The sequence below is a fragment of the Orycteropus afer genome, unplaced genomic scaffold (assembly GCF_000298275.1).
Source record: "Orycteropus afer afer isolate SDZICR_OR568_19922 unplaced genomic scaffold, OryAfe1.0 scaffold00023, whole genome shotgun sequence".
Taxonomy (NCBI): Eukaryota; Metazoa; Chordata; class Mammalia; order Tubulidentata; family Orycteropodidae; genus Orycteropus; species Orycteropus afer.
Window position 1 is genome coordinate 5,115,178 of NW_006921610.1, and position 17,643 is coordinate 5,132,820.

The 17,643-nt window shown below is 38.5% G+C and overlaps 1 protein-coding gene across 1 annotated transcript in view; it reads left to right on the top strand.

Annotated features, from left to right (window-relative positions):
- Positions 1-17,643, top strand: part of NEB (nebulin) — a 260,540-nt gene that overhangs the window by 176,536 nt on the left and 66,361 nt on the right. Inside the window, 14 exon segments of the mRNA XM_042783652.1 lie at positions 432-536; positions 1,097-1,201; positions 2,554-2,661; positions 4,653-4,766; positions 5,110-5,307; positions 6,476-6,580; positions 7,438-7,542; positions 8,620-8,727; positions 9,892-9,999; positions 11,390-11,497; positions 12,071-12,175; positions 12,285-12,389; positions 13,547-13,645; positions 14,018-14,128. Of these exon segments, the coding sequence (XP_042639586.1) occupies positions 432-536; positions 1,097-1,201; positions 2,554-2,661; positions 4,653-4,766; positions 5,110-5,307; positions 6,476-6,580; positions 7,438-7,542; positions 8,620-8,727; positions 9,892-9,999; positions 11,390-11,497; positions 12,071-12,175; positions 12,285-12,389; positions 13,547-13,645; positions 14,018-14,128 (1,584 nt within the window).

Below are 17,643 nucleotides of genomic sequence, written 5' to 3' on the forward strand. Positions count from 1 at the left end.
GTGGGTTTGAACCACTGGCCGTCTGGTTAGCAGGCAAGTGTCTTAGCCACTATGCTCTTGTGGAGAGTAGGATGCAAAAGCATAAATAAGATTTGAAAGATAAAAATGGATATCTGGAAATTTTCTGAATATGGTTCAGCTCTAGTAGGGCAGGTCTCATGGAAAGTCAGAATTGAAGGGCTGCTGTCAAAGAGGAGTATAGGCATGGAAAAATGAGGAGAACTGACAAAGATCCAGACCCCAATCTTGGTCAAGAGACACTATTTGGCTGCCACATAAAATCTGCTGGACTGTGGAGTGATAGCCTCCTTTTTTTAGGATTAAAGCAGAAACACAGAACTAAATATAGTCATACAAGTTAGCAAAAACTGTTGAAGCTGTTGACAGACCAGTATTTTATCATTTTTGGTGACTTTTGTTTTTCTTCGCAGATACTGTACACAGCAGCAGGTAAAGAAAACCTAAAAAACTATAATATGGTCACAGATACACCACTTTATGTGACTGCTCTTCAAAGTGGCATTAATGCAAGTGAGGTAAGTTTTCTTTGTACTTCTCTTCCAGGGGCAAGTCATTTCTTTCTTTTCATATTTCCAAATCAGGGCTTTAAACTGGTTCAGCCCAGTTCAGTCATTGCTGACGAAGAACACTGAAATGGGCCTGAATTTTTAAAACGTAGGTGAACCAGGATGATAACTGGAACAGGAAAAATTACAGGTCAGAGCCCTCCTAGAAATTTAATCTTCTTCTTAGAAAACAAAGACAGCATGTGCATTGCATAGCAATGAAATCTTGCCTACCAGTCAACTGTGCTGCTTTGAATGTGTATCACTCTCCACTGTCCTGGCAGTAATCCAGTCTCCCACATCAGACCCCTGAAAGGGTTCACTACACCTCTCCTGAGTTGCCTGTTCCAGGCCTTCAACCTAGAATTTTTTCCTGTTCTGGTTAGCATTCTGGATCACCCAAATTTTAAAAATTTGTGTCTATTCCAGTTTCATTTCATCGGCCGAGACTGAACCAGTTTGAACCAGTTCAAAGCCTTGTTTCAAACAACAGTGATAAATAAACCTTTTTGTTTTGTTTTGGTCTGTAGGTGAAATATAAAGAAAATTATCATCAGATTAAGGACAAATATACGACAGTTCTGGAAACAGTGGACTATGACAGAACCAGGAATCTGAAGGATCTTTATAGCAGTGTGAGTTGAGTTCTTTTTCCTCTTATATTTGGGCCACATTTTCCTCCTTCAGAAATAATAAGAGAAGAAAATAGATAGGCACCCTGCCCAAGAGATTTTCCACTTTTTGTTGTGGGCCTTCAAATTCCTACTTTGTGTCATAAAGCCTCCTCATTACAATTAAATATTGCACTTTCATGCACTTGACACAAATTTAGAAACTTATTCCTATTGTAGGCAGATACTGATGAAGCTATCATTTCTTGACCCTGAACTTGTCATTCTCTGGTCTCTCCAGTGACTTACAGAACAACAAAGGCATTCTCTTTTCCCTCCTCTAAATTGGTTAATTCAAAAAATGTTTTTATATCCTGTTACTTCAGACTTACAGAAAACTTGCAGAAATGGTATAGAGAATTCTCAGATATCCATCATCAAGCTTCTCCATAGTATAGTTATCAAAAGTAAGAAATTATCACTGTTACAATACTATTAACTAAATTACGTATCTTGCTTGGATTTCACCAGATTTTCCACTAATATTTTTCTTCTGTTCTAGGAGCCAATTCATGATCCCACATAACATTTGGCTGCCATGTCTCCTTAGTCTCCTCCATCTATAATAATTACTCTGTGTTTCATTATCTTTTATGATCTTGCCACTTTTGAAGAATATTTACCATTTATTTTGTATAAAGTCTCTCAATTGGAGTTTATCAGATGTTTTCTCATAATTAGATTTGAGTTATACATTTTTGGCAAGAATAACCCAGAACTGATATACTCTTCTAGGTATATCATATCAGATGGCGTATGGTAACAATTAACTGGTGATGTTAACCATGATCACTTAACTAAGTTGGTATCTGCCAAGTTTCGGCACTTTAAAACTACTATTTTTCCCTTTGTTATTCAAAAACATAACTTGGAGGAGATTCTTTGAGACCATGCAAATACCCTGTTTCATCTCAAACTTTCTATGTCCAGCACTGAACCATTTATACCATGCAAGAACACATGAGTAAATAGACTTAAAAATAAATGTTGATGGTCTTCATCTTCCAGGAATTCCTAGACCTATATGGAGTATATAAGTGCATCAAAAACAAACAAATAAATAAAAACTAAAAATCTGATAACTGGCAGACAGTGATAATTACTATAGTAGAAAACAAAATAATGGACTATGAAATTATGGCTACAGTCCTAAACCAGTTATTTTTTTAGGTATTCTTGGATTCTACAGAGTGAGAAAATCTGGAGGTTGGTAGGGAGTGCCTAAGGACAGAAAAGGAGGAGAGAAAGAACTGTTACTTGGAAGCTAGCTAGAATCCATTTTTCCTTATTAATGAGAAGATTTTTAATCTTTGCAGAACCTGTACAAGGAGGCCTGGGATAAAGTGAAAGCTACCGGCTACATTCTGCCTTCCAACACCGTGTCCCTGACGCATGCCAAGAACCAGAAGCATTTGGCCAGCATTGTAAGTTAAATACAAACACAGCAACATTCCCACTCCTCCTGCCCTTCCCTGTTCTCCACTCTCAGAACTGTTATGGCTGATTCCTATGCTGACCATATGAGTAAGTCCATGGGGTATCTTAGCAAATAATTCTAGGTGCTCAGTGCTCACAGAATCTGTGTGTTATTGCTTCCTCTCAAGGACACTGCAGTCAAGAGAAAACTCCTAAGAACTGACGAGAAGGACACAAATGTGACCTGCAAGTGACATGGATACTCTCTGTTTTAGCCAGAAGAGAGAAGAGGCAGATGGCATAATATACTGTTCAAAACAGATTATTTTTCAGTAGATTATGTGGCCTTTATGACAAATATAAAATAGTAAATGTCATAACTGGTTGGTATACCATCCCCAAATAAATGATTGAAAAAATTGTTTTGTGACTATTAAATACAAATTTTTATAATCTTTTAAAAGACTATACTACTTTTATAAGGCAGAACTTTTCTCAGGCATAAACATAATTATTCAAAAAAAATATGTAACATATGCAGTTTAAATATTATATAGAGTCTTATGACCACTAATATTTTTGTGCCTAAAATGTTCTTCAGTAAAACCTATTATTATAAAATTCCCTATAACCTTCACTGAAGTCCTAATAAACTCAGTTCTCTCTTAGGAGTTTTACAAACTTATATTTCTTAACTCTGAACATTTTGTACAATACTTAGGCTAGGATTTCTCAAACTTTTTTGAACATGATCTGCAACGAAAAATTTATTTTAATTGCAAGTTACATATACACAACTGAAATTTACATGAATTCCCTCTAACATAAATGTTTCACTATGGGCAATGTACTGTGATAATTTCAATTCTGTCCCATTCAGTTAAATGCTGACCTAGTGAATTGGTTTCACTCTCCTCAAAAGGGCCTGGAGATGAATACTTTAGAAGAGGAACTAATCTAAATTTTTACCTGAAGGAAAAATTGATGTATATGATTTTGCCTGGACCCATTTCTATTTGGAAGACTGAAAACAAACTAACACAAAGGAATGAGTTTTTCATTTGGGAAGAGAAATTTTGTGGGTAGGATTTAGAAAGCCTAGCAGAGGTGTTTTTGAAATAAGGCAGGACATAAAGAAATTAATCCTTGAAAGGAAGGATTCCAGTCTTAGTTTAAAAAGGAAAACATTCCTTTGAATGCTATGTTTTTTATAGCTAAGGAATATATAAAATGTAAGAAACATGTGAACCAATGTTCTTGAAAATTCTAATGGGTGTTTTAGTTGGCCTCTAGTCAATAAAGGGTTTTGCTGGAATTCTGACACAAATACTCCTATCTACTCTTTTATACTGAGAAGTAGGTCTCCGCATTGTGAGAAAATTGAGTTGGATCTTATTCTTTTTAGGGGCCTCACCACTTAGTATATGTGATCAGAGAACATTAATTAATAAGCCAATATGGCTTGCAAACTAAATATGAATGCTTAAAATTTAGTGTTCTTATAGGAGTTAATTATGTTATACTTTTAAAAAACTTTGTAAAAACCCATATTCAAGGAATGAGTCTCTTAAGTGTTAGGATAATCAATTGTTAAGAACAAAGAAGTTCCTGAGTGCATTTTTAAGCTTTCACTTATGATATTAAGAAAAACCATTATTAAGAAAATGCCATTGTTACAAAAGAGGTTGTTTTAAAATTACATAATTTTAAAATGAATTGTAATAGCAATAAAAGTGCTAGTATTGGTATAGTAGTCTTAATGGCAGTAACTAAAATTTTATAGTGCTTTACAGTTTAAAAAGTAGTTTCAATAACTCTATGGTAGGTACATGTGTTATACTTGTCTATACAGATGAAACAACAAGCTCAGAGATACGGTAACTCCAAGTTTGCTGGACTTTAGAAGCAGGACATTTCTGTGAAATTTCATACTCTTTCAACAATACCAGTCCAATACTCTCCAAAACTATGTTTCTTTCTTTGTACTTGTTCTCTGTAGATCAAATATCGGGAAGAATATGAAAAGTTCAAAGCACTTTATACTTTACCAAAAAGTGTTGATGATGATCCAAACACTGCACGGTGCCTCCGAGTTGGCAAGCTTAACATTGATGTAAGTAATCCCAAAGGCCTTATGAAATCAAACTGAAGTCAAATGAAATATCCCCATATTAGAAATCAGAACATTTTCTAGTAAACAATACATATGGCACCAGTTATGCATATGTGAAACAGCCAAGTGCTATTTTAGCCCAGGCTACTTCCCCTCTCTCACCCCATGGTATGAATCAATAGAGGGTGTTAGGAAATTCCTGGCCCCACCCTGCTTCCGACTCTAAGTTGTTGTTTGCAGAAGTTTGGTTACCCTGACTTCTATAACGTATTGGAAAGACATGCATTGTTGTGATGCCTTGTACAATTTCCTATATAATGGCCATGCTATTTTAACTCCACAGCGTCTGTACAGATCAGTTTATGAAAAGAACAAGATGAAAATCCACATTGTGCCTGACATGGTGGAGATGGTGACTGCTAAGGATACTCAGAAGAAAGTCAGTGAGATTGATTACCGCCTACACCTCCATGAGTGGATTTGCCACCCTGACTTACAAGTCAACAGTCACGTCCGGAAAGTCACAGATCAGATCAGTGATGTAAGCCCGTTGCTTATGAAAAGTTTCCCCTTCTAATTACCCAGAAAAGAAGCAGATTTACCTGTCACTTCATTTCAGCCTTCTGTTTGTAGTACTGCTTTCATGCATATCCAGGGTCTGGCTTGATTGGGGAGCCATCTCTGCAAGTGGAGCTTTGTTGTCAAATGCTTCTGAAACTCCCAGGACCTAAATACCTGATGCTTTTCACTTTTCATTCCACAAAGTCACCTATGTCAAGTGTGTGGCTATGCTTTTATTCTTTAATTTTATTCTTGTGAAAATATATATAACAAAACATACACCATCTTAACAGTTTCTACACGCACAATTCAGTAACATTGATTACATTAATCCAACTGTGCAGCTATTCTCATTATCCTTTCCCAAATCATTCCCCCACCATTAAGATAAACTCACTGCCCCCTAGGTAAAAAAAAAAATCCCCTTTTCCCTGTCACCTCCATCCCTGTTGTTGTTGTTGTTGTTATGTACCGTCGAGTCAGACCCGACTCATAGCGACCCCTCTTTGGGTTTCCAAGGCAGTATCACTACAGAAGTAGATTGCCCCATCTTCCTTCCAAGGAGTGGCTGGTGGGTTTGAACCGACAGCCTTCTGGTGAGCAGTCAAGTGCCTTAGCCACTATGCTACCAGAGCTGCCCCTCCATCCCTAGTAACCTCCAATAATCTTTGGTTAGTATATTTTTGTTTATTTCATATAAGTGAGATCAAGATCTTATAATATTTGTCTTTTTGCAACTGACTTATTTCACTCAGCATGATGTTGTCAAGGTTCAGCCATATTGTGGCATGCATCGGGACATCATTTCTCTTTATGGCTTAGTAATGTTCTATTGTGTGTATGTACCACATTTCATTTACCCATTTATCTGTTGATGGACATTTTGGTTATTTCTGCCTATTGGCTGTTGTGGAAAGTGCCACACATGAACATTGGTGCACAAGTTCTGTATACACTCTTGCCTTCACTTCTTTGAGTACATACCTAGGATTGAGATTTGCTGGGTCATGTGGTGGTACTGTGTTCATCTTTTGGAGGACCCACCAGACTGTTCCCATAGTGGCCATACCAAACCACTTGTATATTTTTTCGTGTTAAAATTATGGTTAAATTTTTTAAAATCTTTTCCATCTATTGCAACTTTCTAGATTGTGTACAAGGATGACCTCACCTGGCTGAAAGGCATTGGTTGCTATGTCTGGGACACTCCTGAGATTCTCCATGCCAAACATGCTTATGATCTACGTAATGATGTGAGTTTGCCTTTTTTTTTTTTTTTAATATTTCCATCCCTATGTAGTCTGGAGGAGCTCTGGTGGTGTAGTGCCTAAGGCATTTGATTGCTAACCAGAAGGCTGGAGGTTCAAATCCACCAGCCCTTCCTTGGAAGGAAAACTGGGCAATTTACTTCAGTAGAGATACCGCCTCAGAAACCCAAGGAGGGGTTGCTATGAGTCAGAACCAACCTGATGACAGTGAGTTTGGCTTTTTGGTTTTCATGTAGTCTGGACCTAAGAGGAAAGTATATAAAGCAGGGAACATTGTTGCAGACCTACTAGTTAAGACCTACCAGACATCCTATGAGGATGTCTTGGCTGGAAAAAGATGCTAAGGAACATAGAATAGCTATTTCTCAGGAATGCAGATATCATTCCTCTTAAACATGCAGTCAAGTTGTAGCATTGTTCTCTGATAAAGAAGGGGTCCCTGGCTCTTCTCCCACCTTTTGAATTATTTTGGAAAACCAAGCACATAATTCTCCTTATATGAAAATCTCATTTATTAGATGCTTGTGATGCTATGGACAGAACTTATTTGTAATGATAAAATTTGCTAGGCAAATCCTTGATTAATACTGTAATCAAGATTTCAGTAAGAAAGTTAAGCTTTCCTAGAAGAGCAGTTGTTAAGACTCCTAGAGGACTCTAGAAGCTCCCTGTGACCATCAGCACTAATTAGTCTGATTGGTATAAAATTCAGATGCATCCTGTTGAGTGAGTGCTGATGAATGTAAATCCCATAAGTTAAATGTAACCAAGCTCCCTGCGAACAAGTAATTCTTAGTATAATGAATGGTCCCAACATAAACTTGTTTTCTTTCTCTTTGCAGATCAAGTACAAAGCTCATGTGCAGAAAACAAGGAACAACTACAAGTTGGTCACTGACACACCAGTCTACGTCCAAGCTGTCAAAAGCGGGAAACAGCTAAGTGATGTGAGTACTCACTAGGAACCTGCTTTGGACAGTGTTGGCTAGAAGGGAAAGGTGGTGGGTAAGACATAGCTAGAAATAAAGACAGGGACAACCACTGAAGCACAAGTGGCAAAAACTAAAGACTGGGCAGTGCCACACTTTTTCTAACTGGGAAACCAGGGTTGATGCCTTAGAAAGCAGTTAAGAGGCTGCTCTTATTTTCTAAAACTTGATGTATTCACATAGTGCCCTGGATTGTCTAAATATATGAAATCCTTTGTGGTTTAGACCTTCAAATATTGTTTGTTACACCCTTGTGTCATAACTAACAGTTATGTCTCTCTATCTAGATTTTCTAATACATTAGAGCTAATGATAGTGGAATAAGAATCCCCAGGTGGCACAAATGGTTGAGTGCTCCTAACCAAAATGTTGGCAGTTCAAACTTACCCAGGGGTGCCTCAGAAGAAAAGCCTGGTAAACTGTTTCCAAAGGGTTATAGCCTTTGAAAACCCTGTGTTCTGACTTGACTACATCTGGTTATGGTATTGGTTATTAAGGTAGAATAAGTAGCAATTAGACTCTGAAATTAGACATGTGGATTGGAATCCTACCTCTATTATATATAATATTTGAAGCTTGTGAAAAGCACTTCATCCCTCTGAGTCTCAGCATCCTTCTCTGTAAAATGGGAAAATGCATGTAAATCACCTATTATAATGCTTGATACAGAGCAAGCAAAGCAGGCAGATTGCTCTTTTTTCTCAACCCCACAGGTTAATAAATAAAGATTAGATCCACTGGTGAGTGAGAACATTAAAACCTATTATTTTAGAATGTCTGGTGATGAAACACCCACTCTTCCTCTTCTTATAGCTGAACCATCTCTTCCATTTATTTCTCGGCGTGGGTGTCCACATCCTGGCTCTGATCCTATTGGACATGACACAATAGTACATAAAATAGAGTTTTCTAGGCAACGCAAAGCAGCTACCATTTTTTATCTTTTTGGAGAGAAACTTGGGTTTTCATTTACTTTGCACTTTCTCACAATGTTCACACAATCTGAATTGGTCTACTCTTTCTCTCTCCACCCAGGCTGTCTATCACTATGACTATATACACAGTGTCAGAGGCAAAGTGGCTCCAACTACTAAAACTGTGGATCTGGACCGTGCCCTGCACGCATACAAACTCCAGAGTGAGGTGAGCAGTGAGAACTCAACATGGCACCTGGTAGAAATCTAGGATGGCCAGGTCATTGGCGTCGGTAGAAGTGACCTTTGCTTGGGCATCCTCTCAGCTTGACTTTGTAAATACCGTTCCAATCACATGTATTGAAAAAGAAAACAAACCACAGACTATAGATTGTCTTCCCTCTTTGCTGGCAGCAATCAAGCAAGCAATAAGCTTTTTTTGAGCAATGTTTACAAGTTAACAAAGAATAGAGCAAAGCTACTCTCTCTGCTCTCAAAAAAAGCTTAAAATCAAGTTGGGAAAGACAAGGCATATAATCATACTGACAATAAGAAATGAAGCTAGAATTTGCTGTTAGAATTCAGAAGAGAAAGAACCTGGACCCAACCAACACACTTAATATCCTATTGCGTACTTGTCAAGTGTGTTGCTTGGGTCTCTTATAATGTTACTCTCCTATTCTTGAACGTTAAAATTAATTTGATTTTTTAATATTTTAAATACTATTCTTAATCCTGTGTTGTTGTTATGTACTGTCGAGTCAGACCCAATTCATAGCGACCCCTCCTTGGGTTTCCGAGGCGGTATCACTATGAAAATGGATTGCCCAACCTTCCTGTAGCCCCCTGAAAAATAAAGTATTTAAGGTCACAGACAGAGGCTACTGACTCTTCTTGTTATAAATATGATCATCACGCCCTTTTCACAGCCTAGTGTCAAGACATTGTGTTTATGTGGTTGTATGGGGAAGCGGTGTTCCAAAGGTATGCCTTATAATATGGCTGTCTTAGAAAATGGTGATATCTGAAATATCACCTAAGGTTGGGGTAAGGACAGAGGTGTCACTTGGCTTCCTATTTTCTCTACTGTTCCCAAATTCCTGCAAGAGGCTATGCAGGACACTGGACATATATCCAGAAGCATAGAAGAATTACTTTTCATAAGCCTATTCAATAAGTCCTCTTTTTTTATGAAATAAAAAAAAAGGTTAAGAGTAGTCTAAGTTACTTCATGACTCTTAGGATTTATCTAATTTCTTCCCGAAATCAATCCAGTGAGCATAAACACATTAAGTAGCTGATAAAAACCTAACATGAGCTGGATATGATTTGTTTAACTCTGATCAGTTATTTGATGTCAAAAGTCTCAACCACCTCTTCCTTATTCTGGCAGAACCTGTACCGAAGACCTGGCCTGCACTCCCTGCCCACTGGATATCGCCTTCCAGTCGATACCATTCACTTCAAACACAACAAGGACACTCGATACATGAGCAGTTATGTGAGTGATCTTCTCCACCTTGAGAAAGAGTTTGGGATTAAAACACAACAACAACAACACTGCCATAGAGTCTATTCCAACTCAGAGTGACCCCCTTTGTGTTTCTGAGGCGGTGAATCTTTACAGAAGTAGATTGCCCAGTCTTCCTTCCATGGAGTGGCTGGTGGGTTTGAACAACCAACCTTCTCGTTAGCAGTCAAATGCCTTAGGCGCTATGCCACCAATGCTCCTTAGTTTGCCAGTAGGGGGTTAGTATTCATGAATAGTATTCATGAATAGTATTCTCATTTCCCTATCACATCCTGAAAGTCCAACAATAGTGATGAAATTGTTGAAAAGGAGACAGACAGCATACTTTCTAGGGCTGCTGCAAAATTGTCTTGTTTCTGCAATTCAGCAGTGCTGAATGGGGTAGCCCATTGGATTAGGATAGGATGTTCATGGGATTGTACCGTCTGGGCCAGTTACCTTGATTCAGGGCCCATGGCAACCATGATGTCCCTACTTCTGCTATCCTTAACATTGAAGCATAACATACCAAACCATACCAAGCTATTTATCATAAAGCAACTTTATACATGCCATAGTGATATGTGACAATAGTCGTCACCTTCCTCCTGCTGTGTTTCATATAACATCACCATGTATTCCTTTGAAATGAAAAGAACATTACCTGTTGGCTATGATACTTACCTCACCACTTACCCTCTGTGCCTAGTTCATAGGAATAGGTAGGCTCTCACTACTATTAGCTTATCCAGGTGCTGGCTTTGATACAAACCTTCCCTACTCTTTAAAAGCCAGGTTAGGACTTGATTGATTTATCCCATGGGTAAAGCCTAGAGAAGTTTTGGCTATCCCAGTTATCCTATTCTGCAGACTATGCTCAACAGACTAGCCATCTTCTGAAGAATAAGCTCACCCTTCCATTCTGCTTCTCCTCAGAGGCTCAGAAATCAAACCTGCTGACCAGGCAGGATTCAACGGACTATGGCCCCAGAATACGGTTCTCATGACATAGAGTCAGTTGATTCATCTATAAAGCTGTTCATCAGACTTAAAAATGCATCTTTGTTCCTTCTTTGCATATCTTAATTCTTAGCCATATGGGAGCTAAAAATCTAGATTTCTCTTGCATTTTGCATACCTCCCTACAAAGAGTTTTCATCCAAGCAAAGTGGAGTTTTATTCCTGTCTAGATCTAGCTTTATTACCCAACAAATAGTTTTCAAGACTTGGGTTAATACTGAAATTGTGTCAGTGACTTTTCTTTATACTTAAGGCTTAGAGAGTAATTTTCAAATAAAGTAACCCCTTTTTTCTACTGGAGAAATTTAATGTTGTTCTTTGTTCACCCATCATGGATCTCATTCTGGCTTTGTTTTTGCAGTTTAAGTACAAAGAAGTTTATGAGCACATCAAGGCAAATGGGTATACACTTGGCCCTAAAGACGTTCCATTTGTCCATGTCCGGAGGGCCAACAAGGTTACCAGTGAGGTACGGTGAATGCTAATTCTGTGGGGAAAATATTGGGTTTCAAAGCTCCTGGCTTTGTTTGAAATGCCGTAAGAAATTAATTGTACCCCAGTTGTAAACTTATACCTCAGCAAGGAGTAAGAGGGTCTTTTTTTGTCACCATTTTGATATTAATATTTTTTGGCAGTGTTTTTCTCTAGTTTGTACTGCCATTGAGTCTCTAGAGTAAGTTCCATGGATTACAACACAAAATTTTTCCAAAGGAAAAAAAAATTCCTTCTTTTGACATTTATATTTAAAAATCCTTAATAAGCTGTATTTTATTCTGATTCATGACCTTTGTTCCACATAAACTTTTGGTTTGTATATATCCTGCTAACTAACCATTTGATAGAAAGTGAAAGTCTTTGTGCTCAGAGTCTTCAGCTAAATAAGATAAATGTCTTTTTCTTCTTTTTCCTAATCTCAATCTATTTCCATATCTCCAGTCTTCCTTTGCATGGCACTTTATGTAAAATATTTGCTTGTTAATTAGTCAGTAAATACCCTGATTATCTTACATTAAATCCCTGCAATGATTTTCCTCCAATGTAGAGACTGTATCGACAGTTGTACCACAAACTGAAAGATAAGATTCATACAACTCCTGATACACCTGAAATCCGCCAAGTCAAAAAGACACAAGAAGCTGTCAGTGAGGTGGGTATTTCCTTAGCAGAAAAGGCAGACTGTGGAACCCAGGGATGCATGTCAACCATTTGGTCTCTAATATGCGTGTTTCTGGGTGTTTTTTTTCTTTCTCTTTAAGTTGATCTACAAATCAGACTTCTTCAAGATGCAGGGGCACCTGATCTCCTTGCCATATACACCCCAAGTTCTCCATTGCCGCTACGTGGGAGACATCACCAGTGATGTAAGCATCTCATAGGCATCTTTCTGGTGGGGATCACGTCTTAACAAGAGGCAGGCTTGCTTTCTGCATTTAAGCCAACCAGTGCTCATTGAACATCCTTCTCCACTGAGTACTTCCAAACCAGGTGTATACCTTAGGGGTGAAATAGCATGGAAACCAAAACACTGGTTGCCATGGAGTCAATTCCTACCTATGGTGGGCCCAGTGGATCAGAATAGAACCATGCTCCTTAGGGTTTTCAATGGCTGCTTTTTCAGAAATAGATTGCCAAGCCTTTCTTACAAGGTGGCTCTGAATGGATGGAAACAACCACCTTCCTGGTTATCAGCCAAGCTTAGTAACCATTCTCCCACCCAGGGATTCAGCATGGAAAACGAACCTCACATTTCACCAGCTGTGGAAACAGCAGTAAGAGGACCAACTGGGCAATGAAAGAATCTGACTACTGTTCTGTATTCAACCCTCAGTCATTATTGCTCCTTCCTCTAATTGTTCTCTGTCTCTCATCATGTTCAGTATCTTTCTCCTTTCATCCCTACTCCCAGCCCCTCTAGCAACTTCCTACTGCCATCTTGTTTTTCAAATCCTCATTGGATGTTTTCTTCTCCTAAAACACCCCTCCATTCACTCTGTGGTTTTTCTCCCATCAATGTAATAATAAAATAGTATTAATAAAACTCTCCTCAGTGCAAAATTAGAGACATAAATGAAAAAAAAAAAAACCAACACTATGCTTTATTTGATGGCAAGTAAACTAAGATGGTGAAATTTTGGCTTACTTACTTTGGACAAACTCTCAGAAAGACCAATCTCTAGACAAGGACCTCATTGTGGGTAAAGCAGAGAGTCAGCAAAAAGGAAGGAAACCATCAATTAAATCACTTGACACAATAGTCAAAGCAATGGACTCCAACATAGCAACAATAATGAAGATGGTGCAAGACCAGGCAGCCTTTTATTCTGTTATCCATAAAGTCATTATGAGTAAGAGCTGATTTGATGGCTCTTAATAACAACAACAACAAACTCGGAATGAAAGGGAACATGTTGAATCAGAATGAAAGATAAATTATTTTAAGAAGGGCCACTACTCTGTCTTTTTCATTCTTGATTTACTTTTGCTCATGACCAGTCATATTTCTGTTTCTAAACCACAGATTAAATACAAAGAGGACTTGCAGGTTCTAAGGGGCCTGGGCTGTTTCCTGTATGACACTCCTGACATGGTCCGTGCCCGGCATCTGCGAAAGCTATGGGTGAGTATATTGTTTATTTTCAGAGCTTGCAGGGCCTCTACACAGTGATCCATACACCCCATCACACCCATCACCAGCTGCAGTGTGCTGGGCAGAAAGAATCTCTTCCTGCAGCTGCTTTTAGGGCAGCATTTCCCATTAACTGTGCTTAGCTGTCATGAACCACTCAAGAGGTTCAGTACTTCCTATAAAAGGAGTAAGTTTAACTAAATGACAATGGCTTTTGTTCCTGTCTGGAAAGATATCCAGGACATGGAGATAGTTACTCAGCATGTATATGTCAGCCATTTGAAAAGGAATGTATGGCCGTGAGGCACAATCACTTAAGTGATTCATCATCTTGTGTTTCTTTCATTGTTGGGTTTTTTGTAGTCTAATTACGTGTATACAAATAATGCAAAGAAGATGCGCGACAAATACAAAGTGGTGCTTGACACACCAGAATATAGGAAAATACAGGAATTGAAGACACATCTGAGTGAGGTAAGGACACTTTACCTTCTACAAGTCAGTTGACTTGACTAAGGCTGAATTACTCATAAAAAGGTTTTTAGATGCTCTGGTCATCATTTTTCAAGCAACTACAGCACGTAAAATATCTCCCCTCTGTCCTAAACTATGAAGTGGCCAACATGTCTAAGCAAGTCATTTGGCCTCCCTTTGCCTCAGCTTACTTATTTTGTCCCTTATTGGTAAAATGAGGATATTGATACTTTTCCTACCCATGACTAAGGTTGCTGAGAGTTTCCACGATTCATGGTTTCATGAAAACCCTTTTGCTCTACACTATTGCAGTCTCCAAACTAAATATAAACTTAGTTGAAAACTCTGTCTTGTAAAGCCCTCCTATCAGGAACCCTAATCGTGGCAGTGCTCTGTTTAAAAGTTTTCAATGGCTCCCTGATACTCATTCAGTAAATTCAAAACTACTTAGTGTCATTTTCATCTGCCCACCTGGCACTGAGACATCATCTCATGTCTCTCCTCCAGCTGCCAAATAAAACAAAATTGGTAACTTAAAATGCTTATTCTTATTTCTGAGATACCTTTACTTCTCCTCACTGTCTGGGTTTAGAATTACCTACAACTTTAATTTCTCCTCTTCCAATTTCTGTTGGAATTTTATGTATATTGTGCATCAATACCAACTTCCACATTAAGGAAGGGAATAGATATTTTTCAGTAGTGCAGTTTCTTCCACACTGAACTGACTATAAGAATGATCTGTGCTTGATAACATACTGATCCAAGCCACTCTTGTAGATTTAGAAGATGTAGGGTAGGGCCTGCAAATCTATTTTTAATAAGGACCAAGGAGACTTTTTTAGAATCAGATGTTTGAAAAACACAAACTTACTAAAAAATTTCCTGGTGAAGAGAAGTTCAGGTTATTGACTTTTATATTGTCTTGATTCTTGGATGTATACATACATTAGTAGTATATCGAAGCAAGGATATTGTCCCAAGAAGCATGAACAATGAGTACCTGTTTTGGTTACTTCATGCTGCTCTAACAGGAAAAATACCAAAAATGGGTAGTTTTAAATAAACAGGGATTTATTGTCTTACAGTTTTGGAGGCTAGAAGTCCAAGTGCAAAGCGCCAGGCTCTAGGGGCTGGGTGAAAGCCCCTCAGCCTTGGACTTCAGCTCTGCCTCTTGCTCTTGGTTCACTGGAGCTAAAGGTGTCTCTTTACTCAGGCAGCTGCTGGCTGTTGAGGCTAACAACCCCAAGATTGACAAATAAAATGTCATAGTCACAATATTGCCACACAACAGGCCACTAGTTCAAGTCCAGAGATAGTCCCAAGACTGGCAGGAAACATGGCAGGCTGCTGAATGTAGACTTGGCTACATGCTGGGTCCAAGTGTGCCAAAAAGCTGCAGACCATTCCTAAAGCTTCTCCTTATATACAGGGAGCAGACTGCATCCTAAGGCTGCTCACATCAGATTCCACCATGGAGTTGATTACCAGTCTCACCATGGGAAATAACTACATCCAGCTGCCCAGCCACTCAAAACCAGGCTCAGCCAAGTTGACACATAACCTTAACTACCACAGCATACCTAAGTAAAGGAGAAATGTATACAAAGGAAATTATAGAAATTAAATGGAAGAGTTGAGTTTCAGTCCCAGATTTGCTTCCAGTTAGCTGTGTGACCTTGTATAATTCACAGCTTTGGCACGTCAATTTCCTGAGTAAGAGGATTAGACTAGATGATGATTCTGGCTTCTTTTAACTATAATATTCTGAGTTTGTTGATTTAATTTATTAAATATTTAGCCTGAAACATTAGATTTTCATTCAGTTTATCTCTTTTCTTCAATAGTAACACCAATAACATCGTCAAGAAGATGAATCACATTTTGTTTTAACTTGTACATAGTTTAGATTTAGAGAAATGAACTTGTATACACATATGTATGTTTGTAATATTTATTTTTTTAGCTTTTCATCTGTTGGCATTTAAATCTGTGATTAGATTTTATTTGTGCTCCATTTCTTTTTTCTGGTTTGCCTCATTATATTAAATTCCCTCAACATTTATTAGAAGACAACTATTGTCCAGTCCCTTTGCCTAAGCACAATGTGATGAACTTATGAAAGAACTGAGCCCCATGGGCACACAGTGTGGGAGAAGAGATAGACATAAATATGATAAATGGTGTAAGAATAATCAAGACAACATGGACTCTAGGAGTTTCCCAAGCAGAAAAGAGGGAGAACATTCTAGACAGAAAGGACAGTATTAAAAATAGCCACAATGAGTTCTTGAAACTGGGAATAGCTTCAAATAGCACATGGGGAATGTGGAGGAATGTTGGGAAACAAGATAAGAAGCATAGGTAGAAGCCAGCTTTGGAAGACTCATAGGTGCTATATAAATAATCTTGAGCTTGATGAAAAATCACTGAAGAATTACTTTTAGGCAGGGTAAGTCTGAGCATTTAGATTAGATCTGAGCTTTAAGAAAATCTCTCACTCAAATTTGTGGAAGATGAATGAGTCATGTGGAACAGTCTCATAGTGGATTGGGAAGTTGCTTTAGGAGGCTCTTATGGATGTTTCACTCACTCACTCACTCACTCACTCACTCACTGCCATCAAGTGGGATCCGACTCATAGCAATCCTTCCTTGGGTTTCCGAGACAATATCACTATGGAAGTAGATTGCCCAATCTTTCTTCCAAGGAGTGGCTGGCAGGTTTGAATCGCCAGCCTTCTGGTTAGCAGTCAAATGCCTTAGGCACTACACCACCAGAGCTCCCCAATGGATGTGCAGGGAACAACAATAAAAAGAAGAAGAAGACGATAGGAAGCTAAACTAGGCATTAGGAGTGGGAAGTGAGAAAAAAGAACATACTTAAGGGATATCATGAAGTGAGCAGCCAAAGATTTGTGACCATTTTAACATGGAGAATGAAGGAAAAGGAGTCTAGGATGACTGCCCTAATTTCTGGTCTGAGTAACTGGAAGATCAAGGAGCTATTTAGCAAAATAGAGAAAATAGGAGAAGAACTAGATTTTAGGTAGGGGCAGGGAATAATATGAAGGATTCAGTAGTGAGCATGTTGAGTCACCCAAGAAAGTTGTTGGATATTTGGGTCAGGAGCTCAGGAGAACTGAACATACACATTTAGAGGTTGTCTAACCTCTAAATAAATGAAATAAATGGTTATGGCTGAGATCATCCATATGTATGAGGTCAAAGGAGGCAAGTTCTAAACCCTAAGTAACAGCTTTTGGGGGACATGAAAGGCAACAGAAGAGTAAAAGAAAGACAATATTTCTACATACATATTTGTAATGTGCTATAAAAATGTCTATATATGTAAGCAGGCCAGAAGAGCAGGAGAAAGGGGATTAAAAGACAGGAAGCCAGAGAGAGGAACAGTCAGCCACAGGGACCTAGGTGGGGGGATACGAGAGGTCTCCAACAGCAGGACAAACTTGTCTGTCGGTTTGTCCTACTGTGGTGACATGTAGACGTGAGTTT